At 32.0% G+C, this 14264-nt stretch overlaps 1 protein-coding gene across 2 annotated transcripts; it reads right to left on the reverse strand.

The window, feature by feature from the left end:
• Positions 1 to 501: 501 nt before the first annotated feature.
• On the reverse strand, positions 502 to 11609 carry LOC134711242 (serine protease 23-like). 2 transcript variants are annotated; one of them, XM_063571740.1, is made up of 2 exons: positions 11499 to 11609; positions 502 to 1780 (listed from the first exon to the last, which is right to left on the reverse strand). In XM_063571740.1, exon 2 carries the CDS (start codon positions 1734 to 1736, stop codon positions 645 to 647), a length of 1092 nt encoding a protein of 363 aa, XP_063427810.1. In that variant the 5' UTR covers positions 1737 to 1780; positions 11499 to 11609; the 3' UTR covers positions 502 to 644. The 2 variants fall into 2 exon arrangements, with proteins under 2 accessions (XP_063427810.1, XP_063427817.1); XM_063571747.1 differs by lacking the exon at positions 11499 to 11609 and adding an exon at positions 4278 to 4595.
• Positions 11610 to 14264: the final 2655 nt, after the last annotated feature.

Here is a 14264-nt window from a genome sequence, read left to right on the forward strand (position 1 = left end):
AAACAGACCAGTGGATAATTTATTCATGCCTTCCATTACCCAACATTACACTTACACGGTGAACAGTGAGGATCAACACGTTTAAACAGACCAGTGGATAATTTATTCATGCCTTCCATTACCCAACATTACACTTACACGGTGAACAGTGAGGATCAACACGTTTAAACAGACCAGTGGATAATTTATTCATGCCTTCCATTACCCAACATCACACTTACACGGTGAACAGCGAGGATCAACACGTTTAAACAGACCAGTGGATAATTTATTCATGCCTTCCATTACCCAACATTACACTTACACGGTGAACAGTGAGGATCAACACATTTAAACAGACCAGTGGATAATTTATTCATGCCTTCCATTACCCAACATTACACTTACACGGTGAACAGTGAGGATCAACACGTTTAAGCAGACCAGTGGATAATTTATTCATGCCTTCCATTACCCAACATTACACTTACACGGTGAACAGTGAGGATCAACACGTTTAAACAGACCAGTGGATAATTTATTCATGCCTTCCATTACCCAACATTACACTTACACGGTGAACAGTGAGGATCAACACGTTTGTTAAACAGGATACTATATAAAACTTGCATTGAGAATCCCTGAATAAAACCGAATTATTATTTTCATCCATATAACGGAAGTCTAGTGTATATCGGATCTTTATCATTTGTTTGTGGGGTACAAACTCCATGGGTTTCTCCTTCCGGTGAAATAATTGAGCAAATTTCATTGAGTTTGTTTGCCGTCAAGAGTGAAGTCAGAGTCACTTGTGAACTAACATTATTGCCTGCAGTTTTAGAAGAACTAGACAAAACGCCAATAAGTCTCCTATGATTTGTTCTCCTGTCTTCTAAATATACCGAAGCACCCGAATTACCTACAACGGTATCACAATGGCTGACTAAGATATTACCATGATACCACACTCTACTCCCCCAACCTGAACATTCAGATTTCCACAACTGTAGATAAGTATACCATGAATATCCAAGAAAATATATTTCATCAGAAATTATTGGTCCAGGAACATACAAGGGAGTAAAAGAGGTTCGCCCTGTAACAGGCTTTTGTAATTTTATAACTGCATAATCGTAGGCGGATTGAAACGTAGGTGGATCATTTCTGGCATCAAGCCAAGTATTAGGAACAATTATTTCATTCACATAATGAATTCTGTAATTAATTCGATGCAAGATTTCCACTTTTAACAGATTTATGTTTTCCTTGAATTTCTTTCCATCATGAACACAGTGTGCAGCAGTTAGAACGAAGGAAGGAGAAATAAGCGTCCCTGTACATCCTACTGAAAGACGAACAATATTATAATAAGGATATTCTCTCAGGTCTGTCGTCGGAACCGGCTGTCGATCGTCTCGACCATGTATAAATATTCTATGAAAATATCTCGGGTGTCTTTTCTCTAAAGTATAAGATGGTTGAACAAGTGTCGAAGTCTCTGTTCTACCAGGAAACGTATTCTGATATCGTACAACAGTACTAAATGACGGTTCTTTATGATTTGGATGCACATGAATTGAATCGTACGTTGAAAGCAAAAGTCGTAAAGATATCTGTTGGGAAAATTCGTACTGAAGCCTTTTAAATAGTTTATACGTTGATTTGTTGTTGATTTCGTGTATATGCATAGGGGATGCTATACTTAAAAGGAAGATGAATTTCAAGAATACAATTGTGATGTCAAGCAATGTCAACATCCTTTTGTCCACGGCATGAGAGTTATCTGTGGTTGTTCATCTCCCTTCAATAGAAAAGATATAATACGTTAAACGTGGTTAGAACTATGCTGGCATTTCGTCTTGTTTTGATCAATTTGAACCTAAAAGACCTCTGCATGACCTTTATCACAATTGATTTTAATAACTAGTTGGTAAGATTCTAAATGACGACATAAACTAATTGTATAATTATTTCACTGTATGAAAGTATGGATAGTTAAACAAATATTTGACCTGTTTTAGACTATTCAAAGTGACATTGAACAGAACATTATATTAACCATTGAATTGAGTGTCTTCCACTCGAAACGTAAAGCGCGGTTTTACAGCATTTCAGATTTTTTTAAAGGGGGTACACAACACTTTAACATCATTTTTGGCTCGTTTGATTTTCAAATAATATTAACAAGATATTAACTTTTGACCTGTTGGCAAAGGTTTAAAAATTTCAACAAAATTGAACTACACAATTTACAGAAAAAAAATACATTGGCTATACAGCAGCGTAGTTGACAGACACTAATTTTGGTCTTCGAGAAGCTTGAATTTTCTTTAAAAGGTGTTCCAGGCATTCGTTTCCTAAAAATTGAATAGTTAGCATTAAGTAATCTTCCAATTATTTTAGATATTTGCAATTTGTCACGTGACTCAATTCATTGTTCAGTACTCAATTTTGGTCATTCTGTATGTTCTTCAAGAAATAGGCTAACTATTAATATATTGCTAGGTGTAAGGTGCGAATGCTTGACTCACATATCCCTGTCTTACTTTCTATAAGGCATTTATCAACGGTAAGTATCCGTACTGAAATCAGTTTCTCGGAATTATATATTTAAGAATAATACACAGACACTTGTCTCAGAAAAAGTTTCATGTTTGACTTGATTTCTATTATAAGGCATTTATTAATGGTTTGTATCCGTCCTTTTTTATCAGTTTCTCGGAATTATATATTTAAGAATTATACACAGGCACTTGTCTCAGAAAAAAAATCCTATTTGACTTGATTTCTATGAGGCATTAATTAACGGCAAGTCTCCGTACTGAAATCTGTTTCTTGGAATTATTTATTTAAGAATTATACACAGGCACTTGTCTCAGAAAAAAAGCTTCCTATTTGACTTGATTTCTATAAGGCATTTATTAACGGCAAGTTTCCGTACTGAAATCAGTTTCTCGGAATTATACACAGGCACTTGTCTCAGAATTTTTTTTTTTATATACCTTAATATATTATATAGGATAGGAAAATTCTTTTCTGAGACAAGTGCCTGTGGAATTATATCAGTGATATGTGTGATTTATAAAATCAGTGGCAGTCTGTCTGTCTATGGTCATCTGTACCTCGATTTCATTGTTCATTGATTACAGGGAAGGTTTACTTGGTACATGTTATACTTTTAAGTTAAGCTCAAATACATATTATAATTTATTGAGACGATTTTCTTATTAAATTGTAACCATTTAAGCAGGCGAGACTTTTGAGTACATTAATTGCGTGTTACACGTTTAAGTTAAGCTCAAATACATATTGTGATTTATGATCATTTATTGCGACGATTTTCTTATTAAGTTGTAACCATTTAAGCCGGCGATACTTTTCAGTAAAAGTTAATTGTCAACTATTTTAAACTTTCAGTTCTATTTGTGCAGGATTTTCATTTTTATTTTACGCTATTGTCCGATGGAAGAAAAGTTTTGTCATTAATTTATGGTTGTTTTTCTTTCTTTTTTTTTTATTAATTTTCATAAAATTGTCCGATATATTTGGATTTGATACCTAGTTTTTGTCATCGGACTCCTACATGCGCTTAAAAAATTGTGAATTCTGAATGAAAGATCAAGCTTCTTACTGGTTTGATTAACGATTTATATTTCCTGATATAAAACTATGTCAACAATTAATAGTATAATCGGATAAGCATATTGATATGATACTTGCTTGACGTCAAAGTATGAAAATCTCAAGCCATATCCTCCATTGAAGATCATCAAGTCATAGTAAATCAGAAATACGTGTAAACAAAATGTAACGATTTAGTAAATAATGTATAATTTTTCAAGGAAAATTTAGTCTTTGTTTCAATTATTTTGGCAAAAAAACGAGGTAAAAACCGTACATAAAAGAATTACAGTTATCATCAAAGTTAGCTCGATATATGTGGTAGATGTTGTTTTTTCCCCATATATCGTTTATTTTAAGCGAGTGAGATGTACAGCGACGATTTTCTTCGAAAGTATTGGGTATTAACAAAATGTTTAGAACTTGGGAATGAGGCTCGGAGTATTTTAGAACTTGGGAATGAGGCTCGGAGTATTTCCTTGGTTGCATTTAAAAAGTGGACATTGTTTGGCTTTCCAAAAATTATAAGAATTTGAGAGAGAAAAAAATGCGTAGTTATTATTTTGCATCTGTTTTGTCAAGTTTCTCGTACATTGATTTATAGAGGTCATTCAACTCCCTGTTAATGTATACTATGGATTCTAACATGACGTCCTTCAAACGCTTTGAGTACATACCCGTGGTAAAATATGAATATATTGCATTGGCTGTTCCGATCGTACTCCCACGTCATATGTTTTTTTAATGAATGAAGTACCCGACGTCATAGAATGATGACGTTATAATTTAAGCATTTTACGGGAAAATACACGCTTTTGATACCGAAAATCATCACAACAAGGAAACGTAAACAAACGATGCAAAAATGTGGTATAAGCCCATTTTTTTTATATACATAGAAGGCATATAAGTAAGTTATCATTAAAATTCATCGAAATCTATCTTTATAAGTTTTGTGAATAGTTTGAGCATGTCACTTATTCTGTTTGCTCCGTTCCTTTAATTACGCCAATCTAAAAGTGCGTGAATTTATGGGAACGGCAAATAATGCCCTCCACCTAGGGCGCTTCGATCCAAAAAAGTAGCCGTATTTGTCCTATTAGAATCGAAATAATTCATGGGGGCTTGAATATATCTAGATTTTACCACGGGTTGTCCCTTTATGCCGATATTTTACCCCTCGCTATCGCTCAGGGTAAAATTTTTGTCATAAAGGGCCAACCCGTGGTAAAATAACGATATATTCAAGCCCCCATGAATTATTTCTTAATTAACGTCGGACTGCCAAGGTCTTTTATATTACACAAACTATTGCATTTGTTTGCTGAACGAAAACGGACAGCATCAAGGCAAGTCAACACGTGTTTTCTTATTGGTGTCAAGAGATATCGATAGTTTCATAATAATATCTGTGTTTTTTATTAATCATTTATATTTTATCTTTTTGTTCAAAAGTCAGAAAACGAGACATTTCTCGCAAAGTTATGATAGAAACTAACGACGTATGTTTCTTCTATTCTAAAAAATGATTAATATTATTTTGGTTTTCTTCTTTTCTTAACGTGACATTTAAAAAATTTGAAATGTACTCTTCATTCCAAGATATCCATTAATGTCATTAATTTGATTGTCCTATCCGTTGCTTGTTTTTATTCCATTCATATTGTGTTTCATTTTCCATGGTGATAAGGTCATAGAAATAAGCATACCTAAAAATGCTTTGACTCTTATTGTTGAAATTATTTTTAGACACAGTGTTTATGTTATATTGTTTAGTAACTGTTTTCTCGGTAAAAACAATGTATGTTCGATGTATGTGTTCCTAATAAGTACCTTTTTGATTATTTAATTTGTGTGTGCTACTTAATACCTTAACGTCTCTCATTGAAATATATCTTTTCACATGTTTTCAATGAGCATTAGTATTTAAAAAGATATAAACGCCAACTTGCTGACAATTATTAAGCACCACTAATGTAAAAGACTTGTGCAACTTATGAAAATACATATTTAGAGCGCTTAAGCTCAGAAATGTCTGTTTTCAATCAGTTGATTTGTAATTCATTTGTTACATACATTTTCTATTTAAGAAATACTTGATGCAAGCTATACTTTATTGTAGTTTTAACATGGGTAGGCATTATATTCATGATTATTTTTGCCCGAGCGATAGTGACTTGGCCACACTCATCATTGTGATATCTAGTTTAAAAAATGTTTTCGATGACCCGACCAACCAACCAAGATGGCCGCCATGGCTAAAAATAGAACATAGGGGTAAAATGTAGATTTGACTTATATCTCTGAAACCGAAGCATTTAGAGGAAATCAGACATGGGGTAAAAGTTGTTCAGCGGGTCAAGATCTATCTGTCCTGAATTTTTTTGTTGTTGGGTTGCTGTCGCTGAATTGGTTATTTTAATGAAATTTTGCAGTTTTTGGTTGTTATTTGAATTTTATTATAGATAAAGATAAACTGTAAACAACAGAAATGTTCAGCAAAGTAAGATCTACAAATAAGTCAACATGATCAAAATTGTCAATTGACCTCATAAGGAGTTATTGGCAAAGTCAAATTTTACAAATTTTCGTAAATTTTTTTAATCTTTTACAAGTCTTGAAACAATTGATTTACAATTTTAAATAAACTTGGTCACAAATAAGCATAAGGGTATTTAGTTTTTAAAAGTGTGTCCGATGACCCTACCTGCCAACCAACATTACCGACATGGCAAAAAAATAAAACATAAAGGGAAAATGCAGTTTTTGACTTTTTTCTCTGAAACAAGAGCAAAAGTATAACGGTTGCATTGTTTCCTGCATCAATTGTGAATAAAAATGTCATGTGAACGACACATGCTCCTGGAACATCTAGTTTGATTATAAAGAAGCAACCGGCTGGTACTTTGATATTCAGATTAAGGAGTTTGAACAGCCAGCATGAACGGTTGTCGTATCTAGGTAAAATATGTCAATTTTGAAATGCAACACATAACAGTCATAATAAATGAATTAGTAACATCATGTGCACCATTTAAGAGTTTGAAAGTGTTTTAAAGTTAAGGAAAAATAATTTGATAAAATTCCTTATTCTGAAGAAGTCAATATATGCATGCGCAAACACATTTTATTGGATTTAGAGCATGGGTTTGTTCACAAAGCGAAAGAAGCACGTCATATTAGAATTGGAATTTATATTTTAATATGCAATTTTTTTTTGTGTATTTAATACTTCTGTCTGTTTTGTAATGGTCGTATATTTTTGTAATCTATCATTAAATATTTAGTATATATTAATTATACATGTACCTATATGTTGTAAAACATTTGGTTAATAAAGAATTGGATTAAGAATTGATTGAATTCGCCGTAAAAGTGTCTCAATGATAAGAATATCATTAGATAGTATCCAAAAGGACTTAAGTTGTCCAACAATAAATCTACATAGACCAGCATACGGTCTTGAATGAATAACAGGCGCCCACACTATATAGTACGCTCTGAATTACAATGTTTGAAACATCAATTACAAAGTTATCGTTGAAATGACTTTGGTTTATAAAGACATATATAATAGACTTACTTAACCAAAATGATCTGTTATGTGTTTCCATTAAAACGGGTCTATCCCGCTGTTTAAAACATTTTAACTGAATTCAAAAACGTCCTTAAAATGTAGGGTAACTTTTAATTCTTTTAAATGTACACCCCCGCTCTATAGTATACCTGAAATCCATCAAGACCCATTTACTGGTTATTAGGTTCAGGTTATAGTATTGCTTTTAGGTGCATTAAAGAATACTATTCAATGAATGATCGTAAACAAACATGAATCCAAATTATGATAAATACAATAATTATTGCAAAATTACTTTTTTCAAATATATAAAAGGAAAAATAAACGAGAACAATGAAGGATATGAGATGACACAACGAATTCATGTTGTTAAATAACACTTATTTCGATTTCCGATAGGAAATAATTTCGTTTTAAATTAGTATTACAATATTCTTAACCCCTACTTTTCTTTAATACTTTAATTGTATTACATATAGTTTAAAAGGTCATAGGTCTAATTGAACATCTAATAAAATTTCATAGTTTTCATAGTGTTTATAAGGAAAAAAAGGTGCCACTGCTAAATGTATGAAAAATCTAGAGAGAATCATTTTCGCCAAAATTTTAGTGGCTTATCTGAAAAACAAACACACGAACCCTTTTTTCCTCCTTTTTTAGTACTAGTCCTTTATTCATATTATATCAATTCATGACAGTCTTATTTAAAACGCTTGCTATTTTGAAACAGAGAAGCGGAAATAAACTCATCATAGATACCAGGATCATTATTTGTATTTACGCCGACGTGCGTTTCGTCTACTCATCAGTGACGCTCGAATCCAAAAAAGTTTAAAAAAAAAAGCCAAATAAAGTACGAAGTTGAAGAGCATTGAGGACCAAAATTCCTAACAGTTTTGCCAAATACAGCTAAAGTAATCTATTCCTGAGATAGAAAAGCCTTAGTATTCCAAAAATTGAAAAGTTTCATAAACAGTTAATTTTTGAATATGACCTTTCAATGATAATTCATGTCAGCACTTTTGTCATATTCGGACTGGTGATACCCTCGTGGAATACATTCTTAAATATGATTACTACTTGGTATTTTTATCGTTCTCACGATTTAATAACCCAAGGTGGTCTTTTAAAATCTTGATTGAAATGATACCAAATATCTTTGGTAGACATTGTATTATACCATAAAGCCAGTTATTTCACGCGATTATTATTTTTTTATGAATTCTATTTGGTAAAATAAGCCACTTTTTTTAAAAGCTGAACTGGACAATATGACGCTGATAGATTGGTTATACGAGGGTTGGAAGGTCTATAAATGAAAGTTTCTAGCTTTTTATGCCCCACCTACGATAGTAGAGGGGCATTATGTTTTCTGGTCTGTGCGTCCGTTCGTTCGTCCGTCCGTCTGTCGTACCGTCTGCCCGTCCGTCCATCCGTCTGTTCGTTCGTCCGTCTGTTACACTTTAGGTTAAAGTTTTTGGTCAAGGTAGTTTTTGATGAAGTTGAAGTCCAATTAAATTGAAACTTAGTATACATGTTCCCTTTGATAAGATCATTCTAATTTTAATGCCAAATTAGAGAATTTATTCCAATTTCACGGTCCAGTAAACATAGTAAATGATAGTGCGAGTGGGGCATCCGTGTACTGTGGACACATTCTTGTTTTATCTTGTGAGACTGAATACTCAATTTGGTACTCGGGATTCCTATATGTTATTTATCATGAAAAAAGTTATCTTTTCTTCAAGGTTAATAGGTCTATGAGTTGTATAAACTCCTATACACATGAACATGATGCATCTTTGTGTTTTCAATTTATTATACCATTATCTATTGTAAAATTTATAAAGAAGAATTTGACATGTTATTGTATATTATAACCTTATAGCAGCTTATATGTATTCTACGCATGCATTTAATTAAATTCTTATATTTCAAAAGAGTGTTATAGCATAATGCAACGCAAACCTCTTTTCTGAACATTCGCGTATGTAGACATCGATAATGGTGACTTGAGTACCTAAACGTGTTCATCTGGAATACTCCAGGATATAATAGTAGAATGACCAACTTTGAGCGGGTTTCGATAACTTAAATTAAGGACGTATATTAGTTATTGTTATACGTCCTTGCTTACATAGATATAGGAAGATGTGGTATGAGTGTCAATGAGACAACTCTCCATCAAAGTCACAATGTATGAAAGTAAACCATTATAGGTCAGGTTATGGTCGACAAAACGGAGCAATGGCTCACACCGAACAGCAAGCTATAAAGGGCCCCAAAAAATGACTAGTGAGAAAACATTCAAGCGGGAAAACCCGTCTTACCTATATAAAAACGAGAAACGAGAAACACTTATGAACCACATAAACAAACGACAACTACTGAACATCAACAGTTGCAGCGCGATTACACGTTTTAATGGTACCAAATCTTCTCCCTTATCTGAAACAATAGTGTAACATCACAACATAGAAAGACACACTGTAGAATATCACTTGGAAGTGCTTAACTCAATCAAAAAATGTATGTATTTTTTTTTCGTAATTTAGACATATAACAAATCGAATCACCTTGTATGTCCACAGAAAAATGCACGCTTTGCACGTTAAAGAACCCTAGCATTAAACCTTTTTTTGTCGTCTCTTTTTACCATACCCAACATCAGTGTTCCTTTTAGACAAACTACCTACCAAATCGATCATTGTTTCACTTTGTTCGCGTCTTGAGTATGCCACCAAATGCGGATATCTCATTAGCTTAGGCACTAGTAGCTAAATTCATGGTTACCTCAGTTCTATGCCACAGTGAAATATTTGGTCAGTAAAGAATTCGACAATAAGAAAACCATGTCAGAGCAAAATCCATTAATGATAAACCAGCTTCAATGCATACAAACTTACTACACCACTGACCGACGGAATTATAATGATACATTATGATTTTATTTGGAATCTTTATGTTTTGAATAATCATCAGTATCAGAAGTTATCCATATTTAAAGTCGGGTTTTCAGATAAACATTGGAATTATGTGAATTCATTAAAACTAAGTTTGCAACTATTTTGAATAAACCTGACTTCAAACGTTGTTTTTTTTCGGTGTCCTTTTTGTATCTCGATTGAACCTCATGAAAAAGCATTTACTGAACCAATAACCGTCTCTGGAGTGACGATCGAGGCCAAATTATTTGCAAATCCAAAACCAATATAAAAATTCGAAGAGCTAATAAATCTAAAAGAACAAAAGGTAGAGTCAAAGTTATTACACAAACAAGTATATCGTGATAACGAATTAGATACGGCTTATTTATATTAAATTGTTAGGTGACTTTTGAATATAGTTGTTTTTGCATCATTTTGTTTTTCTGAAATAATATTTGATAACGTACACACAATTTTGTCACCAACTTCAACAACACTAATTAATACTACAAGCAGGTTGCGTTAATACACTAAATTCATTTTTATAAAGCAGTTACATGAATGTATAGGATTTTAAGATTACGAAAAATGTGAGATACAAAATATAGAGAAAACTGTGTTTTTATTCTTTAAGGGGGCTCGCGGGTCTAAATCAATTTTTTTAAATATAGGATTCCGCTGGGTTTTTTTCTATAAATAAACTTTATCCTATACTTAAAGGGAAAATTAAATAAAAATATGGGTTTACCGTTCATTAAAGCTCACAATCTGCCTTCCAAAGATTCATGCATTTTGTTAAGGTACTTTTTTCTGTTGAACTTATAGGAGAAAAAAAAGGTAAAATCGAAATAAAAAAAGAACTAAATTACAGAAATCGCTTTAATTTTACTAAAGTTTTGTTTCAGTACAGTTCATTTGAAAAAAAATAATAAAGAGTATAGGTCACCGATGAGTTAAAAAATTTATTTCAATTTTAATGCAATAAAAATGTGGGGTTTTTTCACCAACGGGAGATAATTTGGAGTTTTTTCAATGATATAAACATTTTAAAAGTCAACTGGGGCCAAAAACAATTGATGTTTTAGGGTTGATTTTTGTACCATATCATAAAGTAACAACTAATAGGATTATAAATAAAATTTGTAGGTTTTCAATTTTTACTGATTTTTTTAACCCTCGAGCCTCCTTAAATACAAAAAAATACATTTTTTTACTTACCAATTAATAATTTCAGATTATCAGTATTGAAGAATTTTTATTTTCTGAAGAAATTTATCTGTATGGTGATTATTGGTGAATACTATGATTATTAAAATGCTAAACTAATATTCTCTGCGTGTAACACATAACTAGTTATTCTTCAGTTTTAAACATATAAATGATAAACAACTTACCAAATAAGTTTTGCTGTAATTTTTCCAGAAATGATATCCAAATATGATTGTTAATTTCTTTGTATAAGTACAATTACACCCCCACAAGACTACGTCAAGTTCTCGCAATGGTCAGATGCCATCGCCAATTATTAATTATTGAAATTTTCTCCATATTTGATTAAATAAGAGATTATCCATTTGTCAAATTCTGATGAATTGTGAACAATGTATAAGAAAATCCTTCTCTTTATATCCAGGAATAATTATCTTTTCAAGCGCCTCTTTAATTATAAGGTATGTCCAGTTAACAAATTTGACCGAGAGAACTATTATGCACGCACATTGCGTTGGAGAAATATATTGGAAATTTCAAGATATTTTGTTCTTTGGCGTCTTTATGAATCTTTTTTCTTATGATAAATCAAGACTATAGCATTTCAGTAAATCATATCTCGAGTAACAACGAAAATCGTAGGATAAAGCGAGGGAGTATAAAAAATGTCAGGTAATATTCGTTCATCAAGTTCATTATTTATCTATATGTTTGCAAATATCTAGGAAACACGTATATTTATTGTGAATATTTTCTATGAATTAACCTCGATTAGTCGTGTTTTCAAATGCGGCTCATCTCTTACAGAAGTTTTATCTGTATTCATTTTGCGCGGGGAAAATACACAATGTAGAGAAAATTTACAAGACCAAAATGTTACCTTGCTTTGACCAAAGACATCAAATACAAGATATGTCTGTACTTTACAAACAAAAACATATAATGATCAAATAGATTTATTAACCAAATCGGGGTTCAATTTACATTTGATGAGAACAATAATGGTTCAAGAATAACTAGGTAGACTTTAAACATTGATGAGACAAAACAGTACGGTATATAAAATTCAAAATCAAATACATCATATAGAAGTTTTATTATGACAAGGAGAGACAAATTGAGGTAATGTGTCACGGAATCTATTGAGCTTATTAATATACCTTTTTAAATGAAGGACATTATAAGTATTCTCATTCGTACATCTATCAATAAGAGTATACACATTTCAATCGTGGGTGCAGTCTGATGCTGTTTGGTTCAAGGCGAATTAACCTAAACATGTGTTATATTTCCTATTTTGGAAATTCAAAATTTACAAAATAGAAAATATAACACAGGCTAGATGTTATAGATATATTTTGAAATTCCGAATTTACAAAATAGGAAATATAACACATGCACCAAGGATGTGTATAGCGACATAATAAACAAATCCTTGCTTAAACTTTAAAGCTTTAAAATGTAGATGTTTGATATTGATTTAAGCAGTTTTTACTCAATAAAACAATAACAAGCTATTCTTTATAAACTCAAAACGATATTTTTAACAAAACTATATCACTAGTACTAGTAATTGGATCCATTAAACGAAAAACAATTACGTGCACATTTAACGCTTTGCTTTTGCGCAATTTTCATAGAAAAAAAAATAGTAAAAAAACTAGATGTGTCAAAGCGACACGTATGGCCCCGTCTCATAATGTTGGAAAATGTACAATTTCAATAACACATGTGGACACAAACATGATGGTAGTCTCACATATAAAAATCTGGAGGCGTATAGAGAAAGAGTCTGAATAACTGATTTTCAACAATTTTCAAAATTGCTAACCCTTACTTTTGGAAAAAATAAGTCATGCAGAATGAAGATTATACTTGATCTATAACTCATCATGGTTAGCTCACATACCAACATTCAGCCCAATGTCTGAAAGCATTTCGAAAAAGATCGTATAACTGTGATTTTCAAAAATTTATCAATATCAGAAGGGGTTTAGAAAAAAACTCCGTATAATGGTTTGTTACGGAATGACGGAATGACGGAATTTCGGAATGACGGACAAGGGTAAAACTATATGGCACCGACAACTGACAAAAGTACACTGAACTAAGGTTTTACTTAGACGTTTAACTTTTATTGTTTCCAGGACGACTTGTACTATTAAAACTTATACTTAATTCCGGTTTGCAATAATGAATTGGTCTTTATAACATGGGTTATGTTTCTATTTCCTTCTTGCAAGTCCTGTTAACTGACGCGTAATTCTATCACAGTTGTTGTAACATGGTACGTGGAGAAAAATATCCATTTCAATGCTCTAAATTATATTTCATGTTCATTTTATGGAATTATCCTATAGGAATAAGTTTCTGAATGAAAATTAGTGTAGATTTGCGGTATTTTATTTATCTGGCATGTTAATTGCATGTACTTGTCCATAATTACGTGTCATTGGCGCATGTTATTGGTGATTATAAGGATAAATGGAATTGATCGTATAACCTCAGTAGGAGGATTGATTGCAGTGTAAATTTCAGTGCCTGTATTTTGTTTCATATACATTTCATTCAAAGTACAAATGGGGAATCTTTGGTTTAAATTGGTACGATAATAGCATATTTGAATTCTTAGGAGATGGATCCGATTAGTACTGGTAACGTTAGAATTATGCATAATTTCTTTCAATAGTTGATTGTATGATTTAATTGTGACGTAAACTAACAAAACACAGTGCTTTGAAATTCAAGGATTGTCAGAACATAACAAATATTAGACATCGATAGATCACATTTTTAAATACCATTTGAATGTATCAAATGTTAAATTGATCACATGCTAATTATGGCATGATAAGTGGAAAAATGGTAAAGGCAGTCATACCAATGATTCCATATGTATACAAGCAATAAAATAATGTGAAAGATAAAGAAGACTTAGGCTCTGGCATGCA

The sequence above is a fragment of the Mytilus trossulus genome, chromosome 1, assembly GCF_036588685.1.
Source record: "Mytilus trossulus isolate FHL-02 chromosome 1, PNRI_Mtr1.1.1.hap1, whole genome shotgun sequence".
NCBI classification, from domain to species: Eukaryota; Metazoa; Mollusca; class Bivalvia; order Mytilida; family Mytilidae; genus Mytilus; species Mytilus trossulus.

Bases quoted from the DNA above. Each gene is read 5' to 3' on its own strand.
- LOC134711242 (XM_063571740.1), bottom strand. From the start codon at position 1,736: ATGTTGACATTGCTTGACATCACAATTGTATTCTTGAAATTCATCTTC.